General features: G+C 34.0%; 1 protein-coding gene and 1 long non-coding RNA gene across 2 annotated transcripts; one reads left to right on the top strand and one right to left on the bottom strand.

Moving 5' to 3' along the window:
- Positions 1-910: 910 nt before the first annotated feature.
- LOC122295999 lies at positions 911-2,398 on the bottom strand. Its single transcript, XR_006238354.1, has 2 exons — positions 2,056-2,398; positions 911-1,967 (listed from the first exon to the last, which is right to left on the bottom strand). It is a non-coding gene; the product is annotated as an uncharacterized LOC122295999 (long non-coding RNA).
- A 1,187-nt stretch (positions 2,399-3,585) lies between these two features.
- LOC122296808 (disease resistance protein RPV1-like) lies at positions 3,586-14,792 on the top strand. The gene is made up of 14 exons (XM_043106605.1): positions 3,586-3,619; positions 4,518-4,761; positions 5,524-6,625; positions 6,906-7,187; positions 7,266-8,240; positions 8,337-8,938; positions 9,240-9,440; positions 9,546-9,659; positions 9,792-10,029; positions 10,106-10,437; positions 10,590-10,643; positions 12,662-12,867; positions 12,959-13,880; positions 13,971-14,792. The coding sequence occupies exons 1-6, from the start codon at positions 3,586-3,588 to the stop codon at positions 8,874-8,876; spliced, it is 3,177 nt and encodes a 1,058-aa protein (XP_042962539.1). The 3' UTR covers positions 8,877-8,938; positions 9,240-9,440; positions 9,546-9,659; positions 9,792-10,029; positions 10,106-10,437; positions 10,590-10,643; positions 12,662-12,867; positions 12,959-13,880; positions 13,971-14,792.
- The last annotated feature ends 732 nt before the right edge of the window (positions 14,793-15,524 follow it).

Raw genomic sequence — 15,524 nt, forward strand, 5'->3', positions numbered from 1 at the left:
AATAAAAGAAGCCGGACATGATTAAAGCCACTTTTTAGACAATGTGTCATCAAAATTGTTAAAATATCAGTGATTAGACCCCTGTCGATATAAACTTTCTATCCACCTTAGTATATTAAATTCAATATTTTTGTCTATAAGACAAGCAATTAAAGGGCTCGACCACCAACACACCATGTGATTTACGCGCATTATCGGCCCCATTCACCACCTAAAAGCTGGCCCACCAAGCCCACAAAGATAAGACTCCTCTACTTGGCGATATCCCATTGACTATTGATTTTATTAAATTATTTTTTCTTCATTCGTCGATTTTCACAAAAGTCAGTGTAATTCATATGCTTGGGCCCGCATTCCTTTATTTTTAAAAAATGTATTTAAAACATGGATTTATATTTGAAAGTGCCATGTATACTGTTTGTTCAATTATCCAACTACGTCACCTGCGATTTTTTTCTTAAATATATCTTATTTTATAGTTTTATAAAATGTCCAAGATCGGACACTTTTTTTTTTAAAATAAAATTAATTAATTAAAAAGTAATATAAGAAAGAAAAAAAATATATAATTTAATCAATAGAAGATACTGTTTACTTAAAATACAAATATATATTTTATGATTGAGGATGAAATGTCAATGTTAGGTTGATGGGGTCAATTCTATGATGCCATACATCCCTGTCACGTTACTAAAGCAAATTCCATGTTTTAAATTTGAAAGTGCCACATATACTGTTTGTTCAATTATCCAACTACGTCACCTGCGATTTTTTTCTTAAATATATCTTATTTTATAGTTTTATAAAATGTCCAAGATCGGACACTTTTTTTAAAAAAAAATAAAATTAATTAATTAAAAAGTAATATAAGAAAGAAAAAAATATATAATTTAATCAATAGAAGATACTGTTTACTTAAAATACAAATATATATTTTATGATTGAGGATGAAACGTCAATGTTAGGTTGATGGGGTCAATTCTATGATGCCATACATCCCTGTCACGTTACTAAAGCAAATTCATCGATCCCTACACCACTGTCAGTTGAAATCAAGGACCTGCATGTCAACTTGCATGCGTGGGCCTACAAAATAAAATAAAAAAATTGAAATAAATTCTTATCACTAAACATGTGCTTATCTCATCGGGCAGGATGTGTTATAGCACCAAGCACCAAAGCCACCTCCGTGGACAAGGACAAAACAGTTAGTGAAGAGTGGGGTCATCTCCATGACTTTCCTCTCACTTTTATTTTATTTTATGTTTTTTTTTCTTTAGTTCCCAGTTGTCCTCACGAAGCCACTGGATTTGCTAGTCTTTCACGCTGGAAACAGCATGGATGAGATGGAGGGTATCAGCGAGCCGTCGTGACCCACTCGTACGATACGTAGAGAGGGGATGCTTTGCCTGGGCTCAGAAGACAGAAACGGAGATTCCCTTCCAGTCGGCAACCATCTGGTGCATCGTGGTTACGTCGTGCGAGTACATGGTCTCATAGAGGGCGAGAACCACCCTTTGATTACTGAAATCGGTTTCCTCCAGTTCGTCGAGTCCCTACCAAGCATCATAAAAGATTATGCAGGAAATTTAGGAGATAATAAAGAAATTAAAATCACAGAGAGTGGAGGAATCGATTTTGGTGGAGCTGCTTCTCAGTTCTCTCGTTAGAAACCATAGAGAGAAATTAAAATCGGAGTACATGGTCTCATAGAGGGCGAGAACCACCCTTTGATTACTGAAATCTGTTTCCTCCAGTTCGTCGAGTCCCTGCCAAGCATCAGAAAAGATTATGCAGGAAATTTAGGAGATAATAAAGAAATTAAAATCACAGAGAGTGGAGGAATCGATTTTGGTGGAGCTGCTTCTCAGTTCTCTCGTTAGAAACCATCGATTTCGGCACTTCATTGCCTGTTGTTTGCAGAGGGAGTGGATCTTGAGGCTTTGGCAGAGAGCTGAGTTCGTGAGCTTCAGAGAGAGAGAGAGAGAGAGAGAGGTTCAGCAAGAAAAAAGTAGAAAGAAAAAAGTAAGCAAAAAGACATGGAGTTGAAATTACCACGATCTTCAAGCCAATCGGAGTGATATTTTCCTTCTTCTGCAAACAAAAATCACAGATCATCAAATTCATAAACAAAATAATAAATAAATTCAAAAACGGAGAGAGAGAGAATAGAGGATGAGTCTGAGTTTAGAGAGAGAACTTGAGAGGAATACGAAGACGAGAATGAAAGATTTGTGTGGTCTGAAATTCTTTTAAATGACACAATCTCACTAAAGACCAAAACAGAAATAAAAGCAAACTGTCCGTAATTTTGGAATAAAGTTAAGGGCAAAATTGAAAATAAAAATGTTAGACGAAAGTTCTGTAGCTCAAGCTATTGGCACTTATTAATATTAAGATATATATAAAAAAAAAAAAAAAAAATTTATCTTTGCCACTGAAATTAAGGTTATCATTGGGGTTTGATGTTAAATCATTGAATTGATGGATTCTACCCGTATGTTAGTTATTGGACGGCCAATCACCCCTAGCCTATTCCTAGCTCTTTCACTTGGGCGGTTCCCTTCCAATAATTTAAATTGTTAATGTGTTTTTTCTTCCTTTTATTCTAATTAATCTCCCAAATACTTTTCAGAAACTACTATAGATGATGTACTTGTTGCAAATATTTTCAAAATAATTATATATTATATATGTATTAATAATAATAATTTGGGTATTGTACACATTGTTTGGAACAGGGTTTATAGTAGTGTGGCAATGTAGAATTGACACCTTTTCTATAAATATATTTAATTTTGGGGGTGGTTAAGATTATAAATGAGAAATACTCTGACTACAAAGGGATTATAATTGGGAATACATAAAGAAAACTTCAGCTTTTAAAAATTATAATTGGGATGTATGATATTACAGGTAGTTCTTGTGTTCATTTCATCTTTATATAGTTAGCTAGGGGATAGATTGGGCCATTGATTTTGGGCCTAAAAAACTTCTTGTTTGGGTTGAATCCTTTGACCCAACATCCTATGATTTAAAGATCAAAGGCAATGTATGAGTCTAACCTTTGTTAACTATAACGTTAAACTTATTTATTGACCCTTATCTGTATTTTGATGCTGTTTTATAAATTAATAGAAAGTGGATTCCTAGACTTGTTTCTTGATTTCACAAACCATTAATTTGTTAAATGAATCCAAAAGATCTTATAATTTAAATCTAATTAAACCATTAATAGATGAGATTGTAATAAATCTAATTCCTAGACTCTTTTCTTGATTTCTTGCGGTATGTAATATAAAAGAAAAATAAAATACTTTATGCATATTTAAAACATTTAAAAGAATATTATAATAATTAAAAAGAGTGAATATTAAAAAAATATATATATTATACTTAATTAATCAAACATCTTATATTATTCTCAGGGGTTGGACTAGTTTCGCATAAATCAGACATCAAAGGTTCCAAGTATTTGCAAGGCAGCCGAATGGAAGAGTATTGTTTATGTAAAGGAGGGACAGGGGAGCAGTAGGACTCAGACCGGCCCACATACGCGGTTTCTGCATATACTATCGATGAGTAATGCTAGAAGACCCACTGAAAGATGGTCCCGACAGTATGTCTCGATTCTTTTTTTTAGTCATTGATTAAAGAAGTGTTTTTTTAATGATGTTGTAAATTTAAAAATATATATATTTAAAAATGATAAAAAAAAATACAATAGATGAAATAAGCTTCAAATGTATTAGTGTTGTAAGTCCTTTTTACAAAGATCTACTCGAAGTTTCTATTTATAGTAGTGTGAACTATAGACTTTGGTTTTCTTGATTGATTTCTTTTATCATGAGTAGCTAGTGTCTGCTTTATAGTGCTGTCATATGGAACCTATCAAAACGTAGCATTGAGATTCACAAAAGTATTATCATTGGAGAACACATAATTGCTCAGGTTGAAGGACCTACTTCTCTTTTTATATTTTTAATAGACTAGACGTTGCTGCTATTGCTGGATCAAAGAAAATTTAGCTACCTGCCTACCCGATTGAAACCCCGACCTTATACAATTGATCTTAATTATAATTTATAAACGATCCAAATTTAATCTTCCAAGTGGGATGATTTGGTGGAAATCAACATAGCAGATAATGGTGGAAATAGACTTTTACGATATTATATTGCCTACCTTTTGTAGTGGCCACGTACAGAAGACGGGACTGGTGAAAGCAAGTTGCTGATAAGAGGAACGATGCATGCCTTCCCTTGATCTCTTTATAATATTAGTAGACTGATGCGCATTCATGTATTTGTCAACATATATAATGATAAAAAATATAATATAATATAAAAGAAGGTGGAGAAGAGAGAAAGATGAGGGAAAGAGGCTTTGAAGATTACATCTTTGTTTTCTCATTTGTTATTGAATAAAATATATACATCTCTATGTATAAGAAAATTATATTGAGATGAGATAAGGTAAATATCTTAAAAACATTGTACTTTCTAAAAACTATGCAGAATCCAAATGGTGCTTGGACGAGTTATTGAAGATTCTTGAGTGCAGAAAAACATTCAAACAAACTGTTCTACCGATATTCTATGAGATAAAACCATCAGACGTACGAGATCAAAAAGGAAGCTTTGGAGAAGCATTCACTAAACTTGGAAAGAAAATCAAGGATGACATAAAGCTGCTAGAGTATTGGAAGGAAGCTCTAGAAGAAGTAGCCAAATTGGCCGGGTTGGAATATATAGCGTTCGGGTAAGCTTTGCCTATATGTTCTTCGCGTTTGTGTGTGAGCATACATATATATATATATGTATATATATATATATGATGCTATTGAGATATTAGGGGATCTAATATATATTACGACTACCACGTTAGTTTTACATCTAGTTCATTGGAGAAATAGAAGAACATGAGATAAATAAAAATACATATATTTTCGTTCTTTTTGCCTTTTGGGTCTTTTGATCATGAATTGCAAGCAAAATCAAGGAAATAGAGGAATCTATATGGAATTTCATCTATCAAATAACTAATCATCGATTGAAAAAGATAATTAAGAAGAAAGGTGGGAATTGTTTATTATTTGTGTTATAGCTAATGAAAGAATAAGATTTGGAGTACTGATGACAAGAAAAAAGGGCTTTAAATTATAAGGAGTACTGGTTTTTAGTTTCATTTTGTTTCAACATATAAAGACTCACAAATACTCTTAAATTAATGTAAGTCTGATATTCTAAGGGAGGGACAGATTCGAGAATGGAACCAAAAAAAGTTAAAAAGTTTATTAATAGATACAAAAAAGAATGAAAAAGTATGTCTACCCTTTGACGGCCAATGCACAATCTAATATTGAAACACTCAGATTAAGGATGTAGAAAGGGTACCTTTGTCACGGAGAAAAAAAAAAAAGTAGAAACAAGATATAATTTCACATAAATCATATTGATATATGTCATTTACCTGTGAAAAAAGTCTGACTCCTTAAAATTTTCTTCTCTTTTTTATTGATAGGGATGATGAGTCGGAATTTATCCAAAACATCATTGGGTGGATCAACTCAAGAATAGTAAACCAAACACCTCTAAGCGTTGCCAAATATCCAATTGGGATAGAGTCTCGTAAACAAGATATTTATCAGCATTTAAGTGTTGAAAAAAATGATATTATACGTATTGTAGGGATATTCGGATCCGGTGGAATTGGTAAGACGACTATTTCAAAAGATATGTATAACCAGATTTCCTCTCAATTTGAAGGAAGTTGTTTCTTGAGTAATATTAGAGAAATTTCAGAACAAGCAGGAGGTTTGATTCGGCTGCAAAATACCCTTCTTGTTGATATTTTAGGAACAAGTTTGGATGTTCGTGATACTGACAAAGGAATGAATATGATTAAGGACAGACTTTGTTCTAAAAGGGTTCTTCTAATTCTTGATGATGTGGATGAGTTGGTCCAAATTGAAAAATTAGTTGGAGATCGTAGTTGGTTTGGTTTGGGAAGTAGAATTATCGTGACAACAAGAGATCAACAATTACTAAAAATCTCCGAAGTTGATTTAATGTACGAGTTGAAGCCCTTGGATGAAAATGAAGCTCTTCGGCTCTTTAGCTTGCATGCTTTCAAGGAAGATGAACCATCTGATGAGTATGTGGACCTCGCTAAACAAGTAATACAATATGCTAAGGGCCTTCCATTGGCTTTAGCAGTGCTAGGTTCAGATCTAAAGGGTAAAAGTACAAATCAATGGAAGAGTGCATTGGATAAGTATAAAACCATTCCCCACAAAAATATTCAGAAAGTACTTTTAGTGAGTTATGAAGGATTAGATAATAATGAGAAGGAAATGTTCCTTGATATTGCCTTTTTCTTTAAGGGAGAACTTTTGGCTAATATCATGAAAATATTTCACAGTTGTGGTTTTTTTCCTGATGATGGTATCGACAGGCTTAAAGACAAGTGTCTTATTTCTATTGAATGTGGATATGTTTGGATGCATGACTTGCTACAAGATATGGGTCGAGAAATTGTTCGTCTGGAATCACCCAACGAACCTGGCCAACGTAGTAGATTGTTTTTCCATGAAGATGTCCGTCATGTGTTGGAAGAAAGCATGGTAAGTGTAAGAATAAAAATATTTAGTTTCACATTTATTTCCATTTTCAAAGTGAAATCTAGCAGAAAATTTTGGCCTTATGAATTAATATATAAATGAATATGTAAACATATATATAAATATATCCTGTAAATCAAAATGAATTTGTAGTTATATATAATATATCATTCTGTTTAATTAAGATTAGTCAAAGTCTCATCTGTATTTATTTTTAGAAAGTCGATGCTTAACTTTTGGCAGTAATTTTGGTAACACTTTTGTGTATTATCCTGCGTATCAGGGCACAAACAAAGTTTCAGGCATGATAATAGAAATGCCTGAAGGCGAGGACGCGATAAGCTTGAATCCTGAAGCATTTGTACAGATGAAAAGACTTAAAGTACTTATCAATCGTAATGCAAGTTTTTCAAGTGGACCTTATTATCTCTCCAACGAGTTAAGAGTACTTGATTGGTTTGAATATCCGCTACAATCTTTGCCACCCAATTTCCATGGAAATAAACTCATTATCTTTAAAATGTGTGGTGGCTTCATCAAGGAGTTAAGCTTCATCAAGTTTAAGGTATCTACAATTATAATCTTCAATAACTTTGTTTCTTTAATCTATGTGCTAAACTCCTTTCAATTCTTTTTTTTACAGAATTTGACAAGTATGTATTTCAGTGATTGTAATTTCTTGACAAAAGTTCCAGATGTTTCGAACATCCCAAACTTGAAGGAATTGATTGCCAGAAATTGTACAAATTTAATTGAGGTGCATGATTCCGTCGGATCCCTGGGGAATCTTTTTCTTTTGGTTTTTTGGAAATGCTCTAACCTCAGAATTCTTCCAAGAAGCCTCAAGTTGAGATCTTTAGATGTACTTGAATTTGATGGTTGCTCAAGCCTTCGTAGCTTTCCTGAAATTGGTTGTGAAATGAATTCTTTAACTAGTTTATATCTATCGGGCACTGCAGTGGAAGAACTACCATTATCAATTGGCAATCTTACTAAACTCGATGAATTATATCTAGATAAGTGCAAAAACCTTAAGCGTCTCCCAATTAACATTATTCTTCAGTTGCAACATTTAAGGAGGGTTGGGATATTCGTTGGTTGTACAAATCTAGTAAAGAAGATGGGGTCTACAACAATGGAAGATGAGATTTCATCGAATGAAGAACAACTCCAAGAATTGGCGCCTCCAACGAATTCAAGCAATGGAAGCAGTGCATTACAAGTGTTGAATCATCAGAATTGTTTCCAATCAGAATCAAATTTCTTTCCAATATCAAGTTTCTTTACCATGTTTAATTCTTCGGACACTTTGACTAATTTAAATCTACGGGGAAGTGAATTTGTTAGCCTTCCCACGAGCATCAAAGGATTTGTTGCACTTAAACGGCTCAACTTGGAGGATTGCAAGAAACTTGAAGAAATCTTAGAACTTCCACCAAATATAGAATTAGTAAATGTTAGCGGATGCAAGTCATTAGAAAAATTTTCAGAAGTGTCGAGGATAATGGAATTCAATGGAAGCCACATTAAATCGCTAGATAGAATTGACTTGAGTGGCTGCGACAAAATGCATGAGAAGATTTGGAATTATAAAGTGCCAAATCCATTACAGTGGAAGGTATGTATGTGTCTCAACCTCTCTCTCTCTCTCTCTTAATTATATATAGGATGCATGACTTTTAAATAATTGATAATGATGATATTGTTTTAACAGGGACATTATAATGGCACTGTGTTACCGGAAAATGAGATTCCAGAGTGCTTCTGGCATCAGAAAGAATTTTTAGAAAATGAAATTGCCAAGAGAGGGGATGATGATGTCCAATTGATAAGAAATGAAGAATGTGTAATAAATATTGAGGGGCCACACTATTTGGAGGATATAAACGGAATTATAATATATCTCGTTACATTTATTAAAGAAGATTTTAGTCAAATTCGTTTTTTTCCTGTTGTTGAGATATGCGGAATGTATACAAAAGAAAGAGTACTTTTGTCTAATCAAGATGAAGCTTATGATGATCGGTATAGAAGAAAGAGTATCATAGACCAATATGAAGTATGGATGTGGTACTTTGATTCAGAATCATTTGAGGTTAAGGTTTTGGACAATTTGAGGGTTGAACTTCGAGCTCATTTTTCTCCCGATCCATCTTGGGAGCAACTTTGGTATATAAGTTTCGGAGCCAATGTTGTATACAAGCATGAAAGTAAAAGAGAAAGTAAAAGAAAAGAAAAATGTATACAGGCATGAAAGAAGAGCACATGACAAAAGAAAAATGAAGTGAATTAAATGATGGCCAAGTGGAATTTCAGGTGAGATTTTCGTTTGTTCTCTCTGGTCTTTAATTAAGACTTACTTGATTTGGTATTTGCCATTCATTTATTAGCTCAATGATGTACTCATTTATTTTTGGATTTTCAAGAATGGATAAACCTGTCTTTATTTCTTTTGTAGATTTTGATAACCTGTCTTTATTTCTTTTCTAAAATGATCATTTTCAAGAATGCCAAGTCGATATTAATCATTTATGAGAATTCTGTGGTAACCATTAAAAGCTCAAATCGTGTATGCCAACTCGATACTAATCAAGGGGTATATTTGTCTAATTGTCAGGTAACGAATAAATTTGGATGCTATTATAAAGCAAGGTGTGGTACTCCCGGTGATAGTGCTTTTTAGCGGATGCCATATTATAGGAGTTGGGGAGCCAATATTGTATACAAGCACGAAAGCAAAGCACAGAAAAGATGAAAAATGGATTGAATTAAATGATAGGCCAAGTGGCCTGTTGCTACTATTTCTTTGGAATTTCAGGTGGGATTTTCCTTTCATTTTTGTTTGTGCTTTCTGGTCTTTAAGACTTGATTTGGTATGGCAAGAACAAGAAACTAGGAAGTTTGATAAATCTTGTAATTGTAGCATGATTTTTCAGTCCATCCAAATCAAAGGACAGAGAAGAAACTGAAGAAAGTGAAAATGGAGTGTTTGATGAAATGTCCCAGTTAACTTGAGAGCACCAAGAATCTTCATTTGGTAAGTCTTCATTTCTGGATATAGCAGTTGATGGATTATCGGTGTTATTAGATGGATAGTGACTCAAACTATCTCTTTATGGAGAGCTATACCGCTGTATTGTTGATACAAAAGTAGCTTTTGTGCATCCAGCATTGTACAAGAATTTTGGACTAACAGTCGAGGTAATGAGCAGCGGATTACCCACCTTTGCAACAGATTGGGGAGGCCCAGCAGAAATTATTGTTGATGGAATCTCAGCATTTCACATTGACCTCTATAATGGTGATGAATTGAGCCGTAAGATTGTTGATTTCTTTGAAATGTGCAAGGCGGATCCTGAAAATTTGACCAAGATCTCAAAAGCTAGTCTCTGGCCTATAAATAAATCGTAAGTATTTCACGACCAGATATAGAGAACTAACCATGACAATTTCCTTTGACACTTGGTTGTTCTTGGATTGCAGCTACACATGGAAGATTTATGCAAACAAGCTGCTGAACATGGATGAACCATATTTGGATAATGATGATGTAACGAATAAAGCCAGAGGCCAATATAATATTGGTGGGGCGCTCTGATTTAGAATCATTTGAGCAGCTGAAGGTTTCGGATAATTTGATGGTTCAACTTCATATTCTTCTCTATAATGGTGATCATTTGTGGGTACCATTTTATATAAGATGGGGAGCCAAGATTCTATACAAGCATGGAAGCAGAGCAGATAAAAGAAGAAAAATGGATTGAATTAAATGATAGGCCAAGTGGCCTGTTGCTACTATTTCTTTGAAATTTCAGGTGAAATTTTCCTATAATTTTTTTCCAACTTAATTTGGTATTTAGGGGTGTTTGTGGTATTGTTTTTGTTCATTCATTGGAAAGGAAGGATTATTTACCCTGCAATATTCCTACTTATGTTTTCTTCAAATTTTCCCTGCTAAATTTTGTAGGGCCTTCCATTCACTGCTATTGGTGTTGGGCTCAGCACATTTGACAAAGCATCTGTGAGTATATTATGCTATCTTGAATCTCCTTAACTTTCACAATTATAAAGTTGCATTGGATTAATGGGCCGGGATTTGTTGAATAATTGAATACATGTGTCGTATTTGCATTTAGGATTTATCGTATGTTAATTCGAGGAATTGGTAGACAATGGAATACAGGTCTTATTTACTGATAAAAAAAAGTGTAATGATCCAAGGAAAGTCCAAACCACAACTAGGCATATACTACAAAATCACTAATCAAAGTTAGAATTTGTTCAAGTTCAAATCATTATAAACCACAAGAACTTCTCCCTCTCAGGAAATGCATCAACCTTCTCATAAATATGTAACATGCCAAGTATTAAGTAATCGGAAGTCAGGGAGATGATTTTAGTTCAGCAAAACACAAGCAGTTTGTAGTTTCACTGATCCTAAATTACCGATACATTCTCAGTTTGTACAGAATCCAGAATTTGTGGATGAGGCTGTAGCTCTTTATCTGTTTGCATAATATTCATAATATTTATTTGTTTGGATATATATATATATATATATTTATTCAATAGGCCAAACTAAAAAATGTTTCTAGTAAACTGCTTCTTTTTTGTTTGCTGTTTCTTGCTTGCTTCATCTTCTGCAATTATACATGCATGTTTTGGCCATGCTATATCAGGAACATTTCTTATATTCTCTGGGATCAGGGGTTTGAGTGTTTGATTTGATTTGATTTAGGGTAATATCACAAAAAGAAGCTTGGTCGAATGAGGCATTTAATTTTGTCATATATGTCAAGTCATGATTCCATATATGATGTTCCACGTATATGCATTTTGATGCAATATAGGCATTTAAATCTGGGTTTTTTTTTTTTTTTTATCAAACCCAGATTTACAAAACAACAAACTAAACATAATTAATATGAATATTGTGCAAATTAAAGCAAAAAAGTAGTACTAGACCCAGGATTAATACAATATTGAAGAGAAAGAAATCAAACTGCTTGGTTTAAAAACGGACAATAAAGAGGCAACGGTTCAGCCATTTAAAAGATTATTTAGCAACTGAAACATAAGCCCAATTAATGATAAAAAAGAAACGATCAACTCATCCATAAGCACAAACTTTTATTAGTTGGAATTTTACTTCAACTCATCCATGTCCTAGGGATTGATTCTAAGACTCTGCATGAGGTAAATGCTACTTGGCCATGAGAACTAAAAGGCCTCAATTAAATTTGTGTGTGTATAGCTTCATAATCTAGCTTTTGATGCTGCCAGATGTGTGCCTTCTGAAATATCTATGCCATATTGTTTGTTTGTTCGAAGTCTAATTTGACCCATCAGAGCACAGTCTAGTGGTCAAATCGAGGGTAGGCTTGGGATGAGTTGTAAACATGGTTTTGGTGCACTAGGAGTTATCTTGGATACCTAATACATGGTTTTGGTGCTACGGCTACCTGCTGCCCCACCGAGGAGGTCATAGATCTACTCAGATAAATTGTGGTCCTCAATATGGCTTGAAGACTTAATGCTATAGCTCTGTTTCGGAAGTTTATTTAGTAAGATTCCTCCTAGTCTCAATTGTTTTTTCAGAAAAATAAATTTATATTGAAAAAGAAGGCACTTAATTAAGGCTGCTACATTTGATTCGTTATATTCGATCAACATTGACAGCAAAATCAACATATTAATCTAAAAGTAGCTAAACCAGGAAAATGTATAGATTCAATTAATATTTGAGAATGGTAATGCACCAAAAACTCAGATGTATTGCAGAATGTTCAAGAAAAATAGAGGGGAGAGGGAAGATAAAGTATCCTTCACAAGTTTAACACAAATCTGATATGCCCAATGTGAATTTATTGTCTACTTTGGATACAGAGTTACTCATCTCAATTTTTAATTACAATGCTCATTTTCAAGAATGCCAACTCGATACTAATCATATATGAGAATTCTGTGGTAACCATTAAAAGCTCAAATCGGATATGCCAACTCAATACTAATCAAGGGGTATATTTGTCTAATTGTCAGGTAACGAATAAATGATTTAGAATCATTTGAGCTAAAGGTATCTGCAACTTCCCGGTGATGGTGCTCTTTTGCGGATGCCATATTGTAGGAGTTGGGGAGCCAATATTACGTACAAGCATGAAAGCACAGCACATAAAAGAAGAAAATTGGATTGAATTAAATGATAGGCCAAGTGGCCTTTTGCTACTATTTCTTTGGAATTTCAGGTGAGATTTTCCTTTCATTTTTGTTTGTGCTCTTTGGTAAGTATTTCATGACGGGATATAGAGAACTAACTGTGAGAATTTCCTTTGACAGTTGGTTGTTCTTGCGCATTGCAGCTACACATGGAAGAGTTGTGCAAACAAATTGCTGAACATGGAAGCAGTGCCTGGATTTTGGAGGCAGATGAACAAGGAAAAAAAGTTAGCTAAACAAAAACATATCGACATGTTCTACAATCTCCAGTTTAGGAATCTGGGGAGTTTTTACAACTATTTTTAGAGAAATTGAAATCATAAACATTTTATATTGAGTTCTATTCATTGTATCACAGGCAAGGAGTTTGCTCATCCCAAGTGAAGAACCCCAACAACCAACACCAACTGCAAAGTCTAAAGCCTAAACAACCAGTGGCAACATCGACAACTGTATCCTAGTCCAGACCACGACATATAAGCTAACTCTTAAGAAAATTTAATCTTTTTTAGAAAAAGTTACTGAACAAAAGTTATTTGACCTCCTTCCATGGTTGTAAGTTATGCGGAAGGGGGCATAGAACCGGTTAGAAGAAATTAGTTTTCATGTTTTTTCTACTGCAAATTTCACTTTTGGAAATTAAATTCAAAGGATCTTTTATGCAACAAATGGTCCTTTTAAATAGTAAGAGTGGAAATGCAATAAATGGATAAATGAGTGGTCATAATAAAGTGAAAAGGTTGGAATTGGTGGCGCTTGATTCTTGGTTCTCTGTCTTTTAATTTATTACCTCCCATATGAAACTTTCTTTTGTTCATATAGCTAAAGTGATAGTAAGATGTAGTGAGGAAATATGTCACTAAATATTGAAAATGTATATTGTCAGGGAAGCAAGTCATTAGAAGGATTTCGAGTAGTATGAAGAATATTGGAATTCAGTGAAAGCCATATCAGATTGCTAAATTGTATTATCTTGAGCGGCTGCAACAAAATGCATGAGAAGATTTGGAGTTATAAAGTGCCAAATTCGTTACTGTGGAAGGTATGTATGTACGTGTCTCATCCTCACTCTCAATTCTATATAGGATGCATGACTTTAAAAGAAATGATGATGATGATATTTGTTTTACAGGGACACTATGATGCCACTGTTTTACTGGAAATTCAGATTCCATAATGGTTTTGGTATGAGAAAGAATTTTTAGAAAATGAAATGGTCAAGAGGGGAGATGAAGAAGGGGTAATAAATATTGAGAGGCCACACCATCTGGAGGATATAAACGAAATTATAGTATATGCCCCTATGTTTTTTAAAGCAGATCGTGAACTTGGGTTTATTTGTATCATGATGCCAAGGTAACCAACCATTGGCAGCTCAACTCGTGTAGGCCATATCGATCATAATGAAGTGCTATATTTCGTAAAGGATGAGCTATATTTGGATAATGATGATGTAACGAATCAAAGTTAAAACCAGTGGTCACTATAATGTTTTTAACACTAAAGCTGATGTATGCCTGCAACAGATGTGGCCAACGAAGTGCTCCTGATCTTGTAGCTGCCACTTCTCCTGCTTCAATGAACAATTTTCAATACAAGAAAATCGACACGCTTCAGAACCAAGTCTCTTCAACCCAATGGAACTTGGAGGTCTTGAGAAAGCAACAGAATCAGTAGTGTGACAATCTAGAATATGCGCTTTCTCTGTAAAAAGTTTTTATTTTGGGGAGATTGAGATTGGATCATTGGCACATATTTAATATCTCATTTTCTGTCATTTTCAGTCGTGATAGATCAAAACACAGAAAACTTTAGCATTTTAAAATTATAAGTGGGATCCATGAGGTCAGATGCAGTTTGGGAATTGGGATGTAATTTTCTTGGCTTAATCTCATCTGAAATCAAACATTATTACACCACATTGAGATGCATAACATATAGTAATGTCTCTGTATTTTGCTCTGTTTTCTATATAAATTCAGCATCCAACATCAGCCTCCCTCATATGGTAATTACCATTTTGTATGTTGTGCCAAAACTTACCATAAAAGTGCACATACACTTGTGACCTCTGTAAGATTATTTTGTGAATGGTATATTTGATACACTGTCAGGACAAGAGCTTCTCATGTCTTTCCGAGAATGTTCTTTGACAATACCTAAGCTTGTTTTATCTTCTTCTAGCACAAACATGCCTTGCAAGTTTGCTGGTAAGCCAACTTGCAGCCATTTACACGGTTTTGAAATAAAGTCATTCTGCATAAAACAATCTTCAGTACTAATTAACTTGTCCGCATGAACTTTAGATTTTGGAATTTTTCGACGTAGGAGGATTGAAGATTTATCACCTCTGACCCACATGATGAGTAATGATAGATATTAATTATGTGCATTTAAATTTGGAAATAATATATTTAAATTTGCACAAAGATGCATGGATGGTTCCTCAACTCTGTTCTTGATTTCTTGTGGCATATATTACAAAATAATTTGTTGCATGCCACAAAGGCGGACATTGGGGCATGGCTGTGCATTTATGAGTTTTCAAGTTGGTAAATTTGAGTATGTGTATTTAAAAAATGAAGCTATCTTTAGTGAAAGTCTCAAGCTCCACTTTTTGAATGATTTATTGTACAATATATCATGGTCATACGAATCAAGGCTACGTGGTTCTCATCCCCTCACC

The sequence above is a fragment of the Carya illinoinensis genome, chromosome 15, assembly GCF_018687715.1.
Source record: "Carya illinoinensis cultivar Pawnee chromosome 15, C.illinoinensisPawnee_v1, whole genome shotgun sequence".
In the NCBI taxonomy this organism is placed as follows: domain Eukaryota; kingdom Viridiplantae; phylum Streptophyta; class Magnoliopsida; order Fagales; family Juglandaceae; genus Carya; species Carya illinoinensis.